Source organism: Gopherus evgoodei, chromosome 13, assembly GCF_007399415.2.
Source record: "Gopherus evgoodei ecotype Sinaloan lineage chromosome 13, rGopEvg1_v1.p, whole genome shotgun sequence".
Classification (NCBI taxonomy): domain Eukaryota; kingdom Metazoa; phylum Chordata; order Testudines; family Testudinidae; genus Gopherus; species Gopherus evgoodei.
Window position 1 is genome coordinate 30,534,809 of NC_044334.1, and position 21,187 is coordinate 30,555,995.

The 21,187-nt window shown below is 56.3% G+C and overlaps 1 protein-coding gene across 4 annotated transcripts in view; it reads left to right on the forward strand.

The window, feature by feature from the left end:
• The window catches only part of EMID1 (EMI domain containing 1), a 104,477-nt gene that overhangs the window by 38,570 nt on the left and 44,720 nt on the right, over window positions 1-21,187 (forward strand). For all 4 annotated transcript variants that reach the window (XM_030583146.1, XM_030583145.1, XM_030583147.1 and 1 more), the window contains exons 5-6: window positions 14,458-14,544; window positions 21,056-21,117. In XM_030583146.1, coding sequence (XP_030439006.1) covers window positions 14,458-14,544; window positions 21,056-21,117 — 149 coding nt within the window. The remainder of the gene's footprint in view (window positions 1-14,457; window positions 14,545-21,055; window positions 21,118-21,187) is intronic.

Genomic DNA, 21,187 nt, shown 5'->3' on the forward strand with positions numbered 1-21,187 from the left:
TCCCGACCCCAAACCTAGCCATGAGTGTGACTCTGAGCATGTGAGGAGGACTTACCAGCCAAGCACCTGAGAAAGCAAATTCTCTGCTTCACATCGGAGCACTGGCCCACCTGTCCAGTGTCCCATCTCCTGCCATGGCTATCTCTGATGCTTCAGAGGAAGGAGAGAAGAAAACCTTTGGAATACACTGGGAGGGGAAATGTTCCCTTCCTGACCCTTGCAAGTGACCAGAAAAAGGTCTGAAGCATGAGGTTTTAGGGACATAAGACATGAACCAGATGGGACCCTGCAGCACCTCAGCCCCAGGTCTGAGCAACATCAGCCTCCAGGTCCAGCCCATGGAGGACACTCACAATGAAGCAGGTTGTCTGGACACAGGGGCTGGATGTTTGGGTGAGCTCGGCACGGCCGGAAACTCGGCCCCAATTCTGGGTGTTGAGCACTTGAAATGTGGCTCTTGGGCCTTTCGAAAACTCTTTGTTACTTGTTTGCAGGAGCACCTAGGAGCACTAGCCATAGTGCAGGACCCCAGGTGCTAGGCACTGTACAAAGAGCAAACAGGTGGTCCTGGCTCCCAAAAGCTTACAGACTAAGTATTTGCCGCACATGAAACTCTGCAAGGAAAGCCCACTCCTGGCTGCATTAGTACAAGCCAGCTGGCAAGCAGTCCCTTCTTGGAACCAGCTCACTAGCCAAGGGCTCACTGCAGTGCCGTGCACCCAGGGTAAGTGGCTGCTTGCCAAATCTCAAATCAGCAATCCCAGACTGGACATAGGAGTCAGAAGGTCCAGTGGAAACCTAAGGAGGACTGGCTGGGTAATGAACAGAGTTGGTTAGAAAATGAGGAGTAGGGAGGGGTACAGCAGACATTTTCAAACCTTTTTTCCCTATTGGAACATATTTTGGTTGAAAAATGGCTGATCAACAGAGATGATGAAACTGACGTGCTTTGCACAGCACTGTGCACAAAGGAGCAAGGAGGCAGTACCCTCCGGGGTCATCCCCTCATGCTTCATCCACAAGCCTTAGCCAAAGGCTACACAGCAAAGATGCAAACTGGGCACAACTCTGTGAGGAAGGAAAGATAAGGCCTCCTAATCCATGGCAGCCTGCCAGTGAGTCAGAAATGAACTGCAGTAAAACATGGGAGACCTGGTATGAGGTCCCATTACTGTGAAACTCTATCCTGCATGCAGCTATTTGATGTATTGAGCTTGGCAACACTCAGATGACTTGACATGGCAATAGCTGTTGGGATTCAAGGGAAGGAAGAAAGAAAGAAAGAAATGGAAAAGGATTGGAAAAGAGCTGGCTAGAGAAAGAGAGTGATGGAGAAAAGAAAGAGAAGCAGTGCTAGAGTGGTCGGGAGATTTGGAGAGGAGGGTTGGGCCCAGTCCCCCTCTGTCTCGGCAGTGGACTGTCTGTCCCCTCCTGGCCTGCCTTGGAACTAGTTCCGCGGGTGTATTGCGCCTCCCCTCCCAGCGACCTGTGAAGGGTTGACAAAGGGAAGTGATCAGTTCTTCCTGTTTGTTGAATCCTTCCTCCCTGGGTCAGTGCATTGCCCTCCCCAGCTGCTTTCAAAGGCAGTGGGGAGATCTATCCCCGCAGGGGTCTGCCATTCACTCCACCAGCCTCAGCCCATTAGCAGCCAAACAGGTGCCAAAATGTGACATGGGACTGCAGCAGTCTGGGAAGGCAGCGACCCCTGTCGCTCAGGCTTTAGCTAGAGGCTCCGGAAGGACTAGTCAGGGCAGGATTTATTTATTCAACTGGTCTTAATTTGGGCGGGGAGAGAGGGAGCAGGAGGGAGCCTCCTTCCTCACTCCCTCCTCCCAAGGTAGGAGAAATGAGCTCCCCCCACCCCCTGCACATCTCTGACAGGAACCAGATTGTGTTGCAGGCCAGAGCCCTGCTGTGCAGTACACTGCAAGCCACGTGGAAGCCTAGCCATGGATTTCAGGAGGGGCAGGCCTGGCTCCGAAGAGGCATGCGCAGCCTTGCGGCTGGGGCAGCCAAAGGGGCGTGCTCCGCAGGGGCGGCTCTGTGTTTTTTGCCACCCCAAGCACGGCAGTCAGGGAGCCTTCGGCGGCGTTTCTGCGGGAGGTCTGCTAGTAACGCAGATTCAGCGACGGTTCTAAGTGTGATCTGCCGGTCCCGTGCCTTAAGCGTAGCTGCCGCCGAATTGCTGCCGAAGCTGCAGGACTGGTGGACCTCCCACAGAAATGCCACTGAAGGCTCCCTGACTGCCGCCCTCACGACGACAGGCACCCCCCGCCCCGGTGCTCCGAGTGCTCAGACTCCCAGCTTGTCAAATCCCTGCCAGCCAATGAGGGCTGGAGCCACTCTGGAGCCCCAGCCGGGAGCCAAAGGACATCAAGGCCCAGGCCATGGATGTGCAGGGTCAGAGTGGCAGTGGGCACTCTAGTGGCAGCCACAGGTCCCTGTGCCAAGGGGAGCGTGTTTGGGAGGGGTCTGGGCAATGACCAGGTTTGGTCTGGCCAGTGTCCAGTGGCAGCAAAGGCGGAATCTGTGCAATGCCCAATGAGAGGGGAGGTGTGGTCTGTGCAGTGACCAATGAGAGGGGAGGTGTGGTCTGTGCAGTGACCAATGGGAGAGGAGATGGGGGTCTGTGCAGCATCAGTGGGAATGAAGGTGGAGTCTGTGCAGTGGGGTCAGTGCAGTGTAGGCGTGCCAGAACAGCGGAAGGTCCCGCCCCCGAAATACTGCCCCCAACAGAGGCGGCGGAAGATCCTGCCCCCAAAATACCAATGACAACTAGGGTGGCCAAAGATCCGGGCGCCGCGGTTGCCATCCCCCAAATGTTAGCGCTCTAGGCAACCACCTAGGTCGCCTAATGGGTTGTGCTGGCCCTGGTCCAATGGGAGGGGAGGTGGGGTCTGGGCAGTGTCCAATGGGAAGGGAGGTGTCCAGAGAGGCTCTCTCTATTAAGAGGTAGCCCAGGGTATGGAAAAAAATAATTAAAACGGGACAAATGGGGGGGCTGTATCTCAGGAACCTGTCACCCAAGGACCTCAGATTTGCACTGCAAACTCCGCCCTGGCCCATGGCCTGGCATGCCAGTTTTCAAGCCGAGTTGGTGATGCATATGGATTTTAGAGACAATAAAAATTCAGCTGTAAACGGAAACCATGTTGCCAATGTAGCTGTGGCAGGCCATGGCACTAGCTCAGACCTGCTCCACCCTGTGGAGACCTGCAAGGGGCCTGGACAGTTGGGACCACCTAGGGCCAGGGACCTTGGCTCTGCTCCTCTATTGTCTTTTTCCAGCACTGGCTCTGAACAAAACAGCCCCACCCGGCGCTGCCCCTTCCCTTCACTGTCTGAAAATATTTACACTGGGCTTGTGAACTGCTTCTGGGGCTGGAGGTGGATCACCCTGGGGGGCAGCACAGCTGCATGTGTGTCCAACCCTGGGAACCTCAGGGAGGAGAGGAGATGCCTTGACCTGAGGACCCCAGCGTAGGGGGAGGGGAAAGGTGGTTATCAGCACCTCCTTCCAGCTCCCTGCTCACCCGCTCCCCAGCCAGGTGGCTAGTAGTGAACAGGAAGTTGAGTCCTGGGGCACCACCCAACTCTACCTGCTCCTGGATTCAGGGGCTGGGGTTTTTTTAAGCCCTTGGATGCTGGAATTCAGAGCTGTTGTACATGGAGAGCAGTTGGGAGGGAGGGGAGTCTGGAGGCAGCAGACATTTGGGGAGGGGAGCAGGGCACCTCTTAGGGCTCAGAGCGCTTTGTCTCAGCCCCAATGTCCTTTCAAAGGAGTGGGCCGGTGCCTGGAGCTCAGGAGGGGACACAAGCCCCATAGCTGGGGGACAGCAGGCCAGGGCCGGTGTGCTAGTGAGGGATGGCAGACCTTGCTGAGAACCTCACCGGCACCTTCAACTGGCAGCCTGGGACCCAGCAATGGAAGGGGGAGGTTAGAACCTAATTGGCTCAGCCTGCAGCTTCCCTTCCTGCTCAGGCCTCACCCCTCCCCTCCCTGGGCCGGGGCCGAGGGACATACATACTGGCTGAGACCTGGCCCTGGCCCTAATTCCCCAGCCAAGACTGTTGCCACATCAGTGCAGGGCGAAGGGGGATGAGGCCTAGGCTTCCCAGGTGTCTGGTTTTTGACCTGAATGCCCAGTCGAAAACGCCGGTTAAAAGTCCGGTCGGCAGCACGGTGGGGCTGGCAGACTCCCAGCCCCGCTCTGCACAGCTCCCAGGAAGCAGCCAGAATGTCCCTCCCGTGGAGGGGTGGCCCAGAGCGCTGGCTCCATAGCTCCCATTGTCCTGGAACCATGGCCAATGGGAGCTGCAGGGGTAGCGCACAAAGTCCCCTGCCCCTCTGCCTAGGAGACGGACATGCCAGCTGCTTCAGTGAGCAGCCTGAGGTAAGCGCCACCAGCTGGAGCCTGCACCCTGCACTCCAGCTCCCTGCCCCAGCCTAGTGAAAATGAGTGAGTGAGAGTGGGGGATCGTGAGCCATGGAGGGAGGGGGGATGGAGTGAGTGAGGGCGGAGCCTCAGAGAAGGGGCGGTGCATGGGTGTGGCCTCAGGGCAGGGGCAGGGCAAGGTTGGCAACCCTAGGAGGCCTGGCCCCCCTCCCATCCTTGGGGCAGACAGGAGCAGGAGTGAGGAGCACCACCATTAGTTCCAGGGGGAGATTCACGTGCCTCTTTCCTGCTTGGGACTCCAGGGACTCCATAGCACCCCCACAGAGAGGCCAGCTGCAGTCCCTCACCCCCAAGCTTCAGGCAGCACTCAAATACCAGAGAGGAGTGTGGGGTGACAGAGAGATGGGGGTGGGGGAGACAGGTAGAAAGAAGGAGCCTCAGCAGAGTATCCATCAGTTTCCATCTCTCCCACTCTCCCCACTGTCTCTCCCTCCCCCATCTAGGGCACTCATACCAGGGCCCATGCCGGCTTTCCTAACTTGTGTGCCTCTGCCCCTGCCTGTGAGGGAGGGACAGGCAAGCGGCCCTGGAATGGGGCATGCAACTTGGGGGCCAGGCTGGGGTCTGCAGGAAGCTGCCATTCCTTGGTTTGAAAGGAGAGTGTGTGGGTCAGTTTCTACAGACGGGAGGAGGGTGGGGTAGGGGCCCCTGGGAATGACCAGCCTCTCCTTATCTGACTGGGCTCACATCATGCTTGTGCTCTACAGCAGTTTGCAGCCTTGTCCAGATGCAAGAATGCCCCTTCCCCCACTTGGAAATAGCTCTGCTCCCCCCACTGCTTCAGGATCTGAACCCAGAGCCAGTCTCCGTGAAGCAACAGCTTCCACAGGGTGGAGGACAGAGGCAGGAGTTCTCTGCATGGCCTCTGGTAGCCCCACGGTGAGACAGTTGCTGCCGCAGTTCCTGGAACACCAGGGCTCAAGGCAGGCAAAGTGAGATTGCAGAGTAGTTTTCAGCCTGAAACCGCCCATCATTTTGCTGCCAGGGGAGGGATAGTTCAGTGGTTTGAGCATTGGCCTCCTAAACCCTGGGTTGTGAGTTTAATCCTTAAGGGGACCATTTAGGGATCTGGGGCAAAAATCCATCTAGGGATTGGTCCTGCTTTGAGCAGGGGTTTGGGCTATGTGACTTCCTGAGGTCCCTTTCAACCCTGATATTCTGCAATTATTTTTTTAGGGATGCAGCAGCTGCTGACATCTGGGGGACTGGGGACCCCACAATGGTACTGGTTAATATTAATCCTTTAGGTAAGGCGGGGATCTGCAGGGTAGGGGTTAGAGATGGTGGCTCCTGCGTTCTAAGCCAGCTCTGTCACTGAACTGACGTGCCACTTAATAGGCAGCAGGCTTAAAACTAACAAAAGGAAGTATTTTTTCTCACAACGCACTGTCAACCTGTGGAACTCCTTTCCAGAGGATGTTGTGAAGGCCAAGACTATATAACAGGGTTCAAGAAAGAACTAGATAAGTTCATGGAGGATCGGTCCATCAATGGCTATTAGCCAGGATGGGCAGGGATGGTGTCCCTAGCCTCTGTTTGCCAGAAACTGGGAATGGGTGACAGGGGATAGATCACTTGATGATTACCTGCTCTGTTCATTCCCTCTGGGGCACCTGGCATTGGCCACTGTCAGAGGACAGGATACTGGGCTAGATGGACCTTTGGTCTGACCCAGTATGGCCATTCTTATAGACTCATAGACTTTAAGGTCAGAAGGGACCATTATGATCATCTAGTCTGACCTCCTGCGCAATGCAGGCCACAGAATCTCACCCACCCACTCCTGTAACAACCCCCTGGCCTACGTCTGAATTACTGAAGTCCTCAAATTGTGGTTTGAAGACCTCAAGCTGCAGAGAATCCTCCAGCAAGTGACCCAAGCCCCATGCTGCAGAGAAAGGCGAAAAACTTCCAGGGCCTCTGCCAATCTGCCCTGGAGGAAAATTCCTTCCCGACCCCAGATATGGTGATCAGCTAAATCCTGAGCATGTGTGGGCAAGACTCACCAACCAGCACCCAGGAAAGAATTCTCTGTAGTAACTCAGATCCCAACCCATCTAACATCCCATCACAGACCACTGGGCATACTTATCTGCTGATAATCAAAGATCAGTTGCCAAATTAATAGCCAAAATTAGGCTATCCCATCGTACCATCCCCTCCATAAACTTATCAAGCTTAGTCTTGAAGCCAGATATGTCTTTTGCCCCCACTACTCCCCTTGGAAGGCTGTTCCAGAACCTCACTCCTCTAATGGTTAGAAACCTTTGTCTAATTTCAAGTCTAAACTTCCTAGTGTCCAGTTTATACCCATTTGTTCTTGTGTCCACATTGGTACTAAGCTTAAATAATTCCTCTCCCTCCCTGATATTTATCCCTCTGATATATTTATAAAGAGCAATCATATCCCCCCATTACCTTCTTTTGGTAAGGCTAAACAAGCCAAGCTCTTTGAGTCTCCTTTCATAAGACAGGTTTCCATTCCTCGGATCATCCTAGTAGCCCTTCTCTGTACCTGTTCCAGTTTGAATTCATCCTTCTTAAACATGGGAGACCAGAACTGCACACAGTATTCCAGATGAGGTCTCACCAGTAACTTATATAACGGTACTTATGTCTTATGTTCTTATGTATGACCTTGGGTGTGGCCCCGAGGCCAGAAGTTGCCAATCTGATGGTGACCAATACGAAAGAGCTTGGCTCTGATTTTTAGAGGTGCTTAGCACCTGCAGCTCTAGTCAAATCAGGGGGAGCTGCAGGTACTCAGCACTTCTGAAAATAGGCCTCAAGGTGTCTTCGTGTTGGGCATCCAAAAACAGCACTAGTCACAATCTGTGGCCACATTCAAATGTGTTAGCTGTAATTCCTCTGTGCCTCAGTTTCCCCATCTGCAGAGTGGGATCCTGCTGATCCTGAGCTGCCCATTGGAAAGGTGACGTAGTTAATGTCTGCAGGGCCTCGGCAGCCCCTGGCAGAGCAGTGGAAGGTCACAGTATTATTGTTCCTGCTGCCATCAGTTGCATTCCGTATCCCAGCTGTGTAGTTTACTAACCACAGCAGAGCCATCCTCTCACCAGGCCAGGAACTGAGGCAGCAAAGCCGCATGCTGTTCGGGCCCCAGGGCCATTGCCAGCTGACTTCTCCTCGCTGATCCCTCCGTCCTCACCCACCTGGGGAGGCATGTGGAGGAGAAGGAGCCCAGTTCAGCTATCAGGACACCTGGCTTTTGTACCTAGCTCTGTCCCTCATTAGGTCTCAAAGCACCCTACAGAGGAAGTCAGATGGGGAAAATGAGGCACAGAGCGAGGAAGGGTCTTGCCGAGTGACACCCAGTGGGTCCATGGCAGAGCTGGGAATAAAAACCAGGTGGCCTGAGTTCCAGTCCCCAAGACTGAGACACCAAACTCTCCTCCACCTGTGATCAGACTAGGATTTGAACTGAGACCCACAAAGGAGCAATTAGCGCTTTGTACCACCAAGCCCCTGCCCCGGAGCCTCTGTGCCCCTGCCCAACACTCTGTTACCTGCTGTACCCATCAGCCTCCCGAGGGATCCTTCCTTGGCTGGTAGCAACCAAGTTAATTCCCAGCCCTGTGTGTCTGTGCAGGGCTCTGAGCCCAGCCCTGGTCAGCATGTCCGTCTAGGACTTGGAACTCTGGGTGCAGCAAGATGGGAACGGGGGGCTGGTGAGGAGGGAGGGGTGGCAGGGCCTGTGTCTTGTTGCCCTTGGTGATGAGCATGGTGGTGGATTTTGGCTTGTAATGTGAGTGGTTCTTTCCCATTGAGGAAACAGCATGCTGCCTAGAGATGGGGTGCAGGGTATGACCTGCTGGGTAGCAGTGGCACGATCAGTGCTGAGCTTCGGAGAGAATTGCACACAGGAGGGGGTTAAACCACAGGTTACATAGTGCTCAGGCTGCTGTCAGGCCATCCCGCAGCCGGGGGCACTCTCAGTGTCTGAGCCACAGCAGAAAGGCTGTCTGTGTGTGCCTGGACAGATGCCATGGGCTGCTCTGGGAACGTGGGCAAAAGCGATTAGCCAGCTGCAGGGATCAGCACTGGGATACGGGCCTTTCCCCTCCAGACCTTGGGGCTGAGTTGAGTTAATAACATGTGATGGATCTGGGCAAGAACTCAGTTCAGCCTCACTAGACAAGGGCAGTTTTGTCAGCCACAGATGTTCAACAATCACCAGTCTGGGGCCAGCTCCCAAAATTGTGAGAGTGGGTTAAAACTCACGAGACTTTAGGTCTGGGTTCTGCATAGGTGCCTTCTGGTTTGTGAGCCTTTAGGGATCATGTTTTCTGCATAACCAGCAGGGCTAGAATGTTCCCTTTATTTCAGAAAATGAAAGCTGGGATTCTCCCCATGCCAGAAGTCTGGGAGCTGGGGCTTGCAGACATACACCAATATCACAAGCCTTGCACCACAACCCAAAATACCATCACAGCTGGGAACTCACCCCCTTGTTGGCAAGGAGAGAAGCCAAGGGCTGATTGGGGAATGGAGACTCAGCCACACAGGGGGTGCTATCAGGGCGGGGGCAAGGCATGTGGGGCCCTTGCCCAGTTGCTGCCCATGCTGTACCCACTCGGGCGTTAAACAGAGGTTTTCAGTCTAGGCTGTGAAGCTGGTGCCATTTGCATGGGCACTGCAATTGCTTTTTAAAACCTGGTGAGTAGTTTTTAGTTTTGTTTATGTTATTGTAGCGTGGGAGGTTGGGAGGTTTAATGGCCAGAGCAAGGCTCTGAGACCCAGGACTCCTGGGTTCTCCTCATGACTCTGGGTGGGAAATGTGGTATACTAGCAAGAGCAGGGGCTAGAGAGTCAGGGCTCTGGGTTCTGTCTCTGGCTCTGTGAAGTAGTGTTATCTAAGGCCTCTTGGCTTTTGTCCCTAGCACTGTTATTGACTCGCTGCGTCACCTGGGGCATGTCAGAGCCGGTGCCTCGGTTTCCCCATCTCTGCATCGTGGGGGCATTGTCTCTGTCTTGCAGGGACACTGTGAAGTTAAACTCACGGGTGTGGGTGAAGCACCTTTGGAGGGAAGGAGCTGGAGAAGAACAAAGCCTCGGTAGCCAGCGGGGCCTGTCCATCACATTCGCCATGGAGCTCAGAGCTGAAGGGGAGGCAGGACCCCTCTGCTGGGGGCTGTTTCTCACACGTGACTGAGTCCCCAAACCCAGGAAGACCCTCTGCCTAGTGGGGACCTGGCCTGCAAGTTCTGCTGGGTGACACCTGGAGCTGGGATGCACGGGGACCAGGAAGAGGCGGGACCCTTTCACTGTGGGTCCAACCTGACATCCCTCCCTACCCCCGAGTGCTCCCAGAGGATGTGGGTGGCTGAGGAAATCCTTTTTGTCTCTGTGTATATCTCAGTTGGGGTCATTTCCTCCAGCTGGTCCCAGATGGAGCCTGGCTTTGGGATGTGAGCTCAGCTCTGATCTTCGGGAGGGGGAATTCAGCTTTGTTTTTCTCAAGTAACTATACACCCCCCCCCCCGGTGCCTGAGCTACCCTCGCTCCTCCACTGCTCCCTGCCCAGAGCCAGACTGGGCCAGAGCCCATTTGCAGTGACACTAGGGGAAATGTGCAGTGCTCCTTGTGGAGTCAGAGGAGCGATCACTGGAGTCACACCAGATTCACTCGTCTAACTGAATGCCGGGGCTGGCCCCTATATTTCTGCCTTAGAAAAAACATACAAGCTTTATTTAGCCATTTACCTAGATAATGTCCAAAGCCCATGAGCTCCCTGATCCTCTCTCTGGAAATGTCACAGTGTCAGCAGAGCTCGAACGCAGCTGCCCCTGCTCTGGAAACCCTCACTGGAGTTCACCTTGGGTCAGAATTAACGCTGACCAGCCGAGCGCCTGCCAACATGGGGAGCAGTTCTCATTGCAGCCAGTGGAGGGCAGGGCTCGCACACAGCAACCGGTTTGTTAGGATCGGGGCGGCTCTAGGCATTTTGCCGCCCCAAGCACAGCAGGCAGGCTGCCTCCGGCGGTTTGCCTGCGGAGGGTCTGCCGAAGCCGCAGGACCAGCGGACCCTCAGCAGGCAAGCCGCCGAAGGCAGCCTGCCTGCCGCCCTTGCGGCACCAGCAGAGCGCCCCTCGTGGCTTGCCACCCCAAGCCTGCACTTGGCGTGCTGGGGCCTGGAGCCGTCCCTGGTTCGGATACTAGCCTGCAGCAGTGACTCCCCCAGGTGAGTCCCATGCTAACTCACTCTCATGGGCTCTGCCTACCTCAGCAGCACCAGTGCAGGCCCTGAGCTCAAAGCAAATCAAACAGCCGTGCTCGAAAGGTGTTTGCAAAAGTTTGGCCTCTTTCTGCAAATGCAAACTCCCAGCTCCTCCAAATGCACTAAGGGGAGGCAGGACCAGGACATGTGCCTGAGTGTGGGGCGAACTCAGCTGTGCTCCTGTCACGTGGCCTCAGGACTAATCCCACCCACCTGTCTGCACATACTGCTGTAGGGCAGCCCCACGCAATGCAGTGTGGAACACTCCAGGCCTTGCCCCCCAGTGTCTGCTCACTATGCCTTGCATATGTTGCCTACCACACCACACTCCCCCATTCGCCAATGTCACTATACCTCCTCTTTCCCCCGGGCCATCCCCACTGGGTGCTGCACATGTCCCATCCACCATTCCTGCTAAACTGTGGCCTGCCCCCCAGATGCCCTCCTCATTGTTCCACTGCCAACCCTGATGCCCATGTCTTCCTGCCCCTACAGATGTTCTCTGCCCCCTAATGCCCACACCCACAAGTGTCCACTGCACTGTCCCTCCCCTGATTCCCACCGTGTTGTTTCCCCCTCCACTGACTGACACCTCCTGTTGCCTGCTGTGCCCTTCTCCAGTGCCAACTGCAGGGTGCACATTGATCTAGGAGCAGATTTGATCTTAGATCTGGGCATATGTCAGTGTACAATGGAAACAAGGGCCCTACCAGCAGACCTTTTCCTGCTGGTGCCTGGAGCTGTACTTGGAAGGGGCACTTCCTGGCATTCATCAGACATCCTGAAACATGAGGTTTGATCAACCTCAGCTTGCAGAGCGGCCAGAATTATTACAGCAAGGAATCCTGTGGCACCTTATAGACTAACAGATGTTTTGGAGCATGAGCTTTCACAGGTGAATTCGTATTCACCCACGAAAGCTCATGCTCCAAAATGTCTGTTAGTCTATAAGGTGCCACAGGATTCCTTGCTGCTTTTACAGATCCAGACTAACACTGCTACCCCTCTGATACCAGAGTTATTACAACAGCCATAATGTCACTCAGCCCTTTGTCAAATCCAGCAACCGGTTTTGTCTCAAGGGCCTCCTGCAGCAGGGAGTTCCACAGCACATGGTGCAGAGTAGCATATATGGCACTGAGGTGCAAAGCTGAGGCATGTGCGCAATGCAGGGTGCTCATGCACTACTGTTGGGTCAAAGTGAGGCTGTGATGCAAAGAGAGGTAGTGTGACTCGGAGGTGGAATGCATGGAACAGTGCAGTGTAATTTGGAGGCACAGTCCAGAGGTGTAGTGCAGTGCCACGAGCTAGTGCAATGCAGTGGTGTAATGCAGTGCAGAGTTTCACTGAAGAGTTGCAATGTAGCTTTCAAGTGCATTGCAGTGCAGGGATGCAGTGCATGGCTAGGTAGAAAGCAGTGACTAATTGCAGTATAGTACAGAGATGCACTACATGGCGAGTTGCAGAGTAGGTTGTAGGTGCAGTGCAGCGCACAAGTGTAATTCAGTGCAAAGGGGCAGTGTATGGAGGGATGGAAAGCAGTGCAGAATTGCAGCATAGCTCAGAGGGCCATGCACATAGGCTGTCACATATTCACCATTTCTGGTGCTAGGTCAGCCCTGTTGCTGGCCCTAGCTATTGCCCCTCACACCCCCTAGTGTTCGTCTATAACATCTTCTGATTCATTCCAACAGGGATTTTCTAGCTGGGAGCTTGGCCTAACGTTCAGTGCCATCCTTCCAAGAAAGGCAGTTCTGAGAATGGGAATTTATTGCTGTTTCCTTGGGGCTCCAAGGACATTGACCCCGAATAGAGGGATGAAGCAACACTTCTTAGCTCCTCCTCTGCCACTGCAGGAAGTCATCAGCTTACCCCAACCCCCTCCATCTCTCTGCTTGGGAAGAGAACGTGACTGTGACCCCGTGTGCCCGAGATGGGGAGCAGCAGAGAAAGAGGGCCCTGACAAATGTAGTTGGCTCCCATTTTCCAAGTCAGAGGACCCGCGGGTGAGGCCACCCTGGGTGCTCAGTGCCCGATTCTACGCTGGGGTCTGAGTTCAGATGTTGGCTTGGGCCTTATCGAGTGGCCATCAGGACAGAGATGGATTCATCTGCCCCCTCTCCCTGCTGCGGTTCTCCGGCTGTTCCCAACAGCCAGGGTCCACCCCGTCTGAGCTACTGGGAGCTTGGAATTCTGTCCCCACTGCCCAGGGAAAGTGTGTGTTGTCCTTGTTTCCTTCCACACCCCAAAAGGCCTGTGGGTTGAATTTGGGGCACCCCTCCCTTACAGCCCCAGCCCTGTGGGGGCAGGGACTGGGGAACTGAGCTGTGGGCAGGCGGGAGCTCTGCCTGGAGACAGAGGGGAACGTTAGATCAGATTGCTTAGTTGGGGGGAGAGGTCAAAAGGCACCGGCTTTCCCTCCCCCCCCCACCCCTCGATTCACCAGGGTCTCCTTGGCTGGACAGCTGTAAGCAAGGGGCCATACCTGCCTACACACCCCAGCGACGAGGGAAGTTGGGGGCAGGGCTTCCTCATTAGCCGGGGAGCTGGAGCGGAAGAGGCAGCTCCTGGACAGACTGGGAGACCTGAAGGGTAGGGTGACCAGATCACAACACTCAAATATCGGGACACTGATCGCCTCCTCACCCCCCCCCCGCCCACCCGCTGCCACTCGCTAACTCACCGCTTGCCTCTTCGCCCCCCCGCCCACCACTCACAGGGAAAAATTGCAGCCAAGCTCCCCCCTCCTCGCCTCCTTCTCCCCCCAGTGCGCCACAACCCCGCTCCTCCCCCTCCCTCCCAGTGCTTCCCGCCGCCTAACAGCTGTTTGGTGGCACTTAGCGCTTTCTGGGAGGGAGGAGGGAGGAGCGGGGACGCAGCGCGCTCAGGGGAGGAGGTGGAGAAGAGGCAGGGGAGGGCTGGGGACTTGAGGGAAGGGGGCTGAATGGGGGTGGAGCGAGGGTGGTGCAGGGGCGGGAAGAGGCGGAGGTGGGCGAGCACCCACCCTACAGAGGGGAAGTCGGCACCGTAGGTCAAGCAGCACCAGCCTGCAGGGGGCCTGTGGCAAAGCAGACAGCCAGCTCGGGGCTAGCCATTAATTCTGTGTGCCGGCCTGTGGGAGACCCAGGCTGGTCCCCACACTGGCCCAGCAGCATCTCCAATCAACTGTCCAGGCTTGTAGGGTCTGACCCAGACCCAGGGAAACAAAGAGGTTCCCCGAGATGGGCACAGCTCAACATGCTCTCCTCTGGTCCCCCTCTCCCACCCCTCCAGCCGTCTGCTCAGTGTCCCTCTGGCTGTCCATCGCACTGCCTGGCATCTGCACTGGCGTGGGCCCTGCATTCCCATGAACTGGTCTCTGCACCCAGGCTTGCAGCTGGGGCCCTCAGTCCTTTGCAGTGCTGCAGTAGACACGGCTGGCCCTGGCGAAGTGTGTCCGATCCTGGACCTCCACCAGTTTGTCTCCCTCAATGTTATTGAATGTTACTGACTCTCTCAAGAGCCAGCCCCTGGAAGGGCCTTGTACCCCCTGGGAGCAGCAGGAGAGGAATGGGAATAAGCATCTGCCCCACTGAGCTCAGCTCCCTTCACGGGGGCAATACCCGAGCTGAGAGGTCCCGAGAGCCCCCAAGACAGGGACTAGGGGTCAGTTTCCCCTGGACAGCCTCCTTGGGGGTTGGCGTTCCAGCCCGGGGAGCAGCATGGAGACCACAGACCCTATGAGCCAGTCCACTGAGTGACTAATGCCATCTGTTTCCTTTGCAGAGACCATCAGCTATGTTGCCCCACAGGAAGCCGGCCGTCCCAGTGCCCCCCTGCGCAGGCTCCCCCTCCGACCAGCATCCTACTCAGGTGGGTCTGGAGGGAAGATGTCACCTTCCTTTGGCTGGAGATTGTGCTGTGCTAGAAACCCTGCGTCTCTCCTCCCCTCAAACCCGTACTGCCCTTGCCCCTGCTCCGACATGTCTCAGGGGCAGCAAGGGGGCAGAGAGAGTGGCAGTGAGAAAAGAGAACAATAGACAGATAGGGAAAGAGGGAGAGGATGAGGGAAGCCAGGCATTAGCAGGGCCGGATTAACACAGGGGCTTTAGAGACTGCAACCCAGGGCCCGCGGATAAGCGGGGGCTTCGGTGCAGTAGAGCTCAGGCAGGCTGCCTGAATGCCGTGGTCCCACACCGCTCCCGGAATTGGATGGCTGCTGGCACATCTCTGCAGCCCCAGGAGTGGCAAAGGTGGCTCCCAGCACTGTCCCTGGAGCTCCCATTGGCTGGGAACTGGCCAATGGGAGCTGCGGTGGCAGTGCTTGTGGGCACAGGCAGTGCATGGAGACAGGCTGTCCCCCTCCCACCAGGGATGCACAGAGACGTGCCAGCAGCCGGCCGCTTCCTGAAGCGGCGTGGGACCATGGCATGCAGGCAGCCTGCCTAAGCCTTGCTGCGCTGCTGGCTGGGAGCCACCTGTGGTAAGCTCCTCCAGGACGAAACCTGCACTTCAACCCCCCTCCCCTATTAAAGGTGCAGTACGCAGACTATTCAGAGCAAGTCAACACACAGGGGGACAGCTTGCTTGCCCAGCTCTTGCTCCTGGGCTGAGGTTCGACTCAGTGGTGAAATCCTGGTTGCCCTGAAGTCTATAGGAGTTTTACCACCAAGTGCAGTGGGGCCAGGTTATTTCCTGCTGGTTTGCGCCTTTGTCCCTCAGTTCAGGGCATGTTTGGGATCTCAGCAGGGCATAAGGTGTGAGCATCTGGCTTTTCCTGGGGCTGTCTTCAGCAGAGGGATGGGGCTTGTTGTGCCTGCCCCCACCAAGGGGCCAATCGGAATGGTTCTGCACTGTCAGATGCTAACTCCCATTGTGTGGGAACAGCCCTGTGTGTGAGCATGGATGATTTGCTATTGGCTGCATGCCGAGGATGGATACCCAGGCCCCATTGCATCACTCTGGCAGTGTAGAGGAGATGCCAGATGGGTGTTCAAGGCGCCTTTTGCTCTGCCCCAAAGAAGACTCCGGCTCACCATTTCCATATCCCACAGCCGGGCTAGGAGATAGCGCTGCTGCATGTAACCGTTTGGCTCTCTTCCCGCAACCCTCCCCATGCAACAGAACAGGAACCAACCCCACGTGCATTGCCTCCTTCCCAAGCCAGCTGCGAACATGGCCCTTTGGCCAGGGAGTGTCAAGCCAGGCGACTGTATCCCTGCCTTCCGAGCATGTCACGGGCAGGAATTCCATCTATCCGGCACGACCGGGGCTGCTCTGGGGAGGGAGGTGGACATGGGAGTGCAGGAAGGAGAAGTGTCTGTGGACAGGACAGCAGTGCCAAGTATCCTTCCTCCTCATCATTTCTGAGGTTTACATGGTTTTTTAAACTTGGCCTTCTCTTCTCTTCAGACTCCGCTGCCTGGCATGGCTTGCTGAGTCCAGCAGTTGAGGGTTGGGGGCAGAGGTACCTCGCTTCCCATATGTTATCCTTTTGTTCTAGCTTCTGACTGGCATCCACTGGGACTTTCTCCAGCCTTGTGCTTTCTGAGCATACACCCCAGGGGAGTCTCGAGGGCAGGCTGGTGGGGGAATGTCCAGAGTGGGGGGGGACTCAGCTCTCACAAAGGGTACATTCCTCCAGGCATGGGAGCACATGTTCTAGCCACACGGCCCTGCCCCTTGTGCCCAAGGCCCCACCCCTACCTGAATGCTCCTTCCCCCTACAGCCAGAGGACCTCCAGCCAAACCTCTTTCCCTACATTCCCCAGTGCCCCAGGTGACACCCAGGGGAGGCCGGCAGAAGAGAGGGTGCGCCCTCTCCCTGCTTTCTGCTCTGGGTCATACCATGGAAGGATGGCAGGAGACAGCCCTAGGACTGGGCCAGCAGACCGCCCCAGCGCCGGCCACCAGTGCCAGGCCACCCACAGTGCCAGCCTGCTGGCCTCCAGCCAGCGATGGAGCTGAGCTCCTGCCAGCTTGGGCACCAGCATGGCCAAGGCCAGGGCTTGGCTTAGGGTTATACCTGTTATACCCGCCACCCATGCCACCAGGTGATCAACAACCAACCACATCCTTCCAGTCCAGTTCAACATTAGCAACTGGTCTTCATAGATACCCTCGGAACATGAAGAGGGGACGTTGGAAGGGATCCTCGGAACACAGCCCCTGGGTACTCTGTGAAACTCTTTGGACGTTCAGGTTCAGCCACCTGCCATCATTCCCAGGGTAATACAGGGTGCTCATTCTCTCTCCATGTACTTGGCCTCCAATGGAGAGGGTCCACTGGGGTAGTGGTTTCTGGGACCATGATAGGTCAGCCTCTGGGACCCAACGGCTTATTCTACCCAGGCCACCGAATGACAGCAATGTTCATAAGAACATAAGAAGGACCATGTCCAACCAATGGTCTATCCAGCCCAGTGTCCTGTCCTCTGACAGTGGCCAATGCCAGGTGCTTCAAAGAGAATGAATAGAACAGGGCCATTATCGAGTGATCCATCCCCTGTCATCCCGTCCCAGCTTCTGGCAGTCAGAGGCTTAGGGACACCCAGAGCATGGGGTTGCACCCTGACCATCTGGGCTAATAGCCAGTGACTGACCAATCCTCCGTGAACTTATTGAATTATTTACTGAACCCAGTTAGAGTTTTGCCCTTCATAACACCCCCGGCAGCGCGCTGCACAGGTTGACCGTGCGTTGTGCGCAGAAGTCCTTCCTTGAGTTTGTTTTACAAAGAGGAGAGGAAAGGGAGGAAGAGCAAGAGAGCTGTGCTCCCCCATTCCATTCCATCTGCCCCCCACATCTGCTTCTCACTGCAAGATCCCTCAGCTCCAATATTCAGCAGGCTGCAGACGAAAGGGCCTGATCCTGGTTACTCAGCCCCTTGTGCAGCCATTTGCACCAGTGGTCCACTCACACTACATCAGAACAAGAGCACTGTAAACCCACTTTGCACTGAGCGACCACATATGATGCCAGACAGAGGAGAATCTGCCCCCCACCCCCGCCAGGGCGGCTCTAGACATTTTGCCACCCCAAGCATGGTGGCATGCTGCAGGGGGCGCTCTGCCAGTCGCCAGTCCCGTGGCTCTGGTGGACCTCCCGTAGGCATTGCAGAGGGTCCGCTGGTCGTGCGGATCCACCGAAGCCACGGGACCAGCGGACCCTCCGCAGCCATGTCGCCGAAGGCTGCCTGCCTGCTGCCCTCGCGGCACCGGCAGAGCACCCCCCGCAGCATGCCGCCCCAAGCACACGCTTGGCGTGCTGGGGCCTGGAGCTGCCCCTGCCCCCCGTCCTCCAACACACACACACTCTGGAGAAGATTCCTCCAGGGCAAGGGTGGGCAAGCCCAGAAATGGGACATGAAACCTGGAGGGGCCAATCCTGCCCTGGATGGACTGGTTGGGTCGTTAATGTCCGGGACTGAGGGGGGCTATGGCCTTGGGGACCTCTCCAGCTGACTCGCGGGGCTGTGTCCATGGGATCTGCACAGAGCCCTTATCTACTCTCATCTGGGAACAGCGTCTTGAGCCATAGGGTGCGTCGATTTTTCGGGGATCGATATATCGCGCCTCATCTAGACGTGATATATCGATCCCCCAACGCGCTCCCCGTCGACTCTGGAACTCCACCGGAGTGAGTGGCGGTAGCGGAGTTGACGGGGGAGCCGCGGCCGTCGATCCTGCGCCGTGGGGACCCGAGGTAAATCAATCTAAGACACTTCGACTTCAGCTATGCTATTCACATAGCTGAAGTGGCGTATCTTAAATCGACACACACACTCCCCCCCCACAGTGTAGACCAGCCCTTAGAGACTTGGGCTGAGGAGATATTGCAGAGGAGGACATTCCTAGGACTCAGACCATCCCCCGGTGAGCAGGCGGGGAAGAGATCTTGAAATGGCAGATGCCAAAAAAAGAGATGCTGCCCCTTTAAAAGTCAGAGCCAGGCCATGAGTAACCATGGAGATGGCTTTGACTGTTGACAGGGAGGACTGAAGGCTCCTTGTTGGGGCTAGTAGCAATTAACCACAATTATCCTGGCTCCCTGTGACACTGGAAAATGAGAATGAGCCTTTCCTCAGGGGCGAGGGCCGAGAGCTCTTCTCCTTCTGCCTCTTTCACACTCAGGGCTTGTCTACATCAGAAAGTTGCAGCGCTGGTGAGGGAGTTACAGCGCTGCAACTTTGAAGGTGTACACATCTGCAGGGCACCACCAGCGCTGCAACTCCCTGTTTGCAGCGCTGGCCGTACTCCCGTTTTGTCTCGGGTGTAGAGGATCCAGCGCTGGTGATCCAGCGCTGGTAATCCAATGTAAACACTTACCAGCGCTTTTCTTGACCTCCGTGGAAGGAGGAAGCCTCTGGTAATCAAGCTGGTCTCCTTCCCCAGCTTGCTCTCGCGTTCCCGGAACCCCGAGCAAGCAGGTCTCCTTCCCTGCGGTTTGCAGAGGGGTTCGGGAACGCGAGAGCAAACCGGGAAAGGAGACCAGCTTCGCCGCGGTTTGCTCTCCCGTTCCCCGAGCAAGCAGGTCTCCTTCCCTGCGGTTTGCAGGAGGTTCGGGAACGCGAGAGCAAACCGCGGCGAAGCTGGTCTCCTTTCCCGGTTTGCTCTCTCGTTCTCCGAACCCCGAACAAGCAGGTCTCCTTCCCTGCGGTTTGCAGGGGGGTTCGGGAACGCGAGAGCAAACCGGGAAAGGAGACCAGCTTCGCTGCGGTTTGCTCTTCCGTTCCCCGAACAAGCAGGTCTCCTTCCCTGCGGTTTGCAGAGGGGTTCGGGGAACGCGAGAGCAAACCGCGGCGAAGCTGGTCTCCTTTCCCGGTTTGCTCTCTCGTTCCCCGAACCCCGAGCAAGCTGGTCTCCTTCCCTGCGGTTTGCAGAGGGGTTCGGGGAACGCGAGAGCAAACCGCGGCGAAGCTGGTCTCCTTTCCCAGTTTGCTCTCGCGTTCCCCGAACCCCCCCTTGAAGCCGCCCAACAGCGCTGCAGTGTGGCCACATCTAACACCACTTGCAGCACTGGTTGCTGTAAGTGTGGCCACTCTGCAGCGCTGGCCCTATACAGCTGTACTAATACAGCTGTAACAACCAGCGCTGCAAAATTTTAGATGTAGACATGGCCTCAGAAGAGACTCTTCCGCCTTGGCATATGCTGTTGGTGAAGCTAAGGGGTGTCTGACTTGTCTTCAGGTCTATTCGCTACAGAGCCAGGAGCAAAACTAGTTGAAGAGACAGGCCAGATTCATTCCAGGGATGTGGCCGGTTAGTTTAGATCAGAGTAGATAAAATGCCATTTCACCTCCTGCTGAAATGCAGCTGCCTCTGGGCTCCAGCACTCCACCTGTTATAACACCTCACAATAGTTCAGGGCAGCCTTCCTCACGGTTCCTGAGCACTTTCCGATCCCGACGGCATCCAGGGGAAATAAAGGGCCGTGCGTGGGAAATGATCTGACTGTGTCGAGGCTTGAAGAAAGGCCTGGTGCAGGTCTGGCTGCGAAGGCCCAGGGGTCGGTTGTTATCTGCCCAGCCCTGGTCCAGAACCAGCTTTAGATCATAATGTCTCTATTGCTCACCATTTCCATGAAATCGGGTAAAGGACCACTCCCAAGGCCCTGCTGCGTGATCCTTGGAAGTCCTTCTAACCCGGGCTCACGTCCCCAAGACCCAGAGCCTGAGGCCTTTCTCGCACTGCCCGTTTGCTCCAATGACAGCCACTGGGGTAGCTGTGCAGGTGCAGATCGAGGCTGAGCTGTGTGCCCCAATGGCTGGAACTGGGGCAGGCCCCAGGGTAGGCATCGTCTCTGCTGTGGGAGTGCTGTGCTGGCACCCTGTCTGACCCCACAGTAGAGTTCTTACTCTTCAAGGGGAGCCCCAGGGAACAAGTCCTGCCTGGAAGCGAGTTCTGGTCTCCACCAGCAGGTGAGGTCTCCTGGGATCAGGGTTAGGACCCCCTGGGGGAGCAGAACGGGGATGACAAAGAGTGACTGGGCCTGACTTGTCTGGTGCTTCCCTGTCCTGGAGCCAGCGTGTGGGTCCCACCTTGGCTCACATCACCAAGATTGAACTGGGACCTCCAGAGCGAAAAGCATGAGCTGCTGAAGCTCTGTGAGTGGGGCTGTACAGACTCCTGGCCTCTGCAGGCTGGGCACAGAGTGGACCTAGCACACGTGTGCCAGTGGGTTACGCCAGCACCTGGCATGCAGCGTACAGTCGGCTCCCCAGGGAACGTTTGGCGCAGAATGTTATGAGCCCACATCCATACTCCCTGCCCCACACTCTTCCCCTCACTTTGTTTCCTCCTCCCTCCCTCTCTCCACCCTTCCATCCTGGCCTCAGATTTCCCCCCAGTCCCTTTACTCTCCATTCTGTCGGTTGATTTCCCAGGGTGTTTGAATTGCAGCAAAGTGGTGGAACTGACGACGCGTCTCAACAGCTTGGAAGCCCAGGTCAGTGTCTACGTGGCAGGGGTTGGAGGCGGGATGTGGGTAAAGGATCAGGGAGCACAGAGTGTGGTAG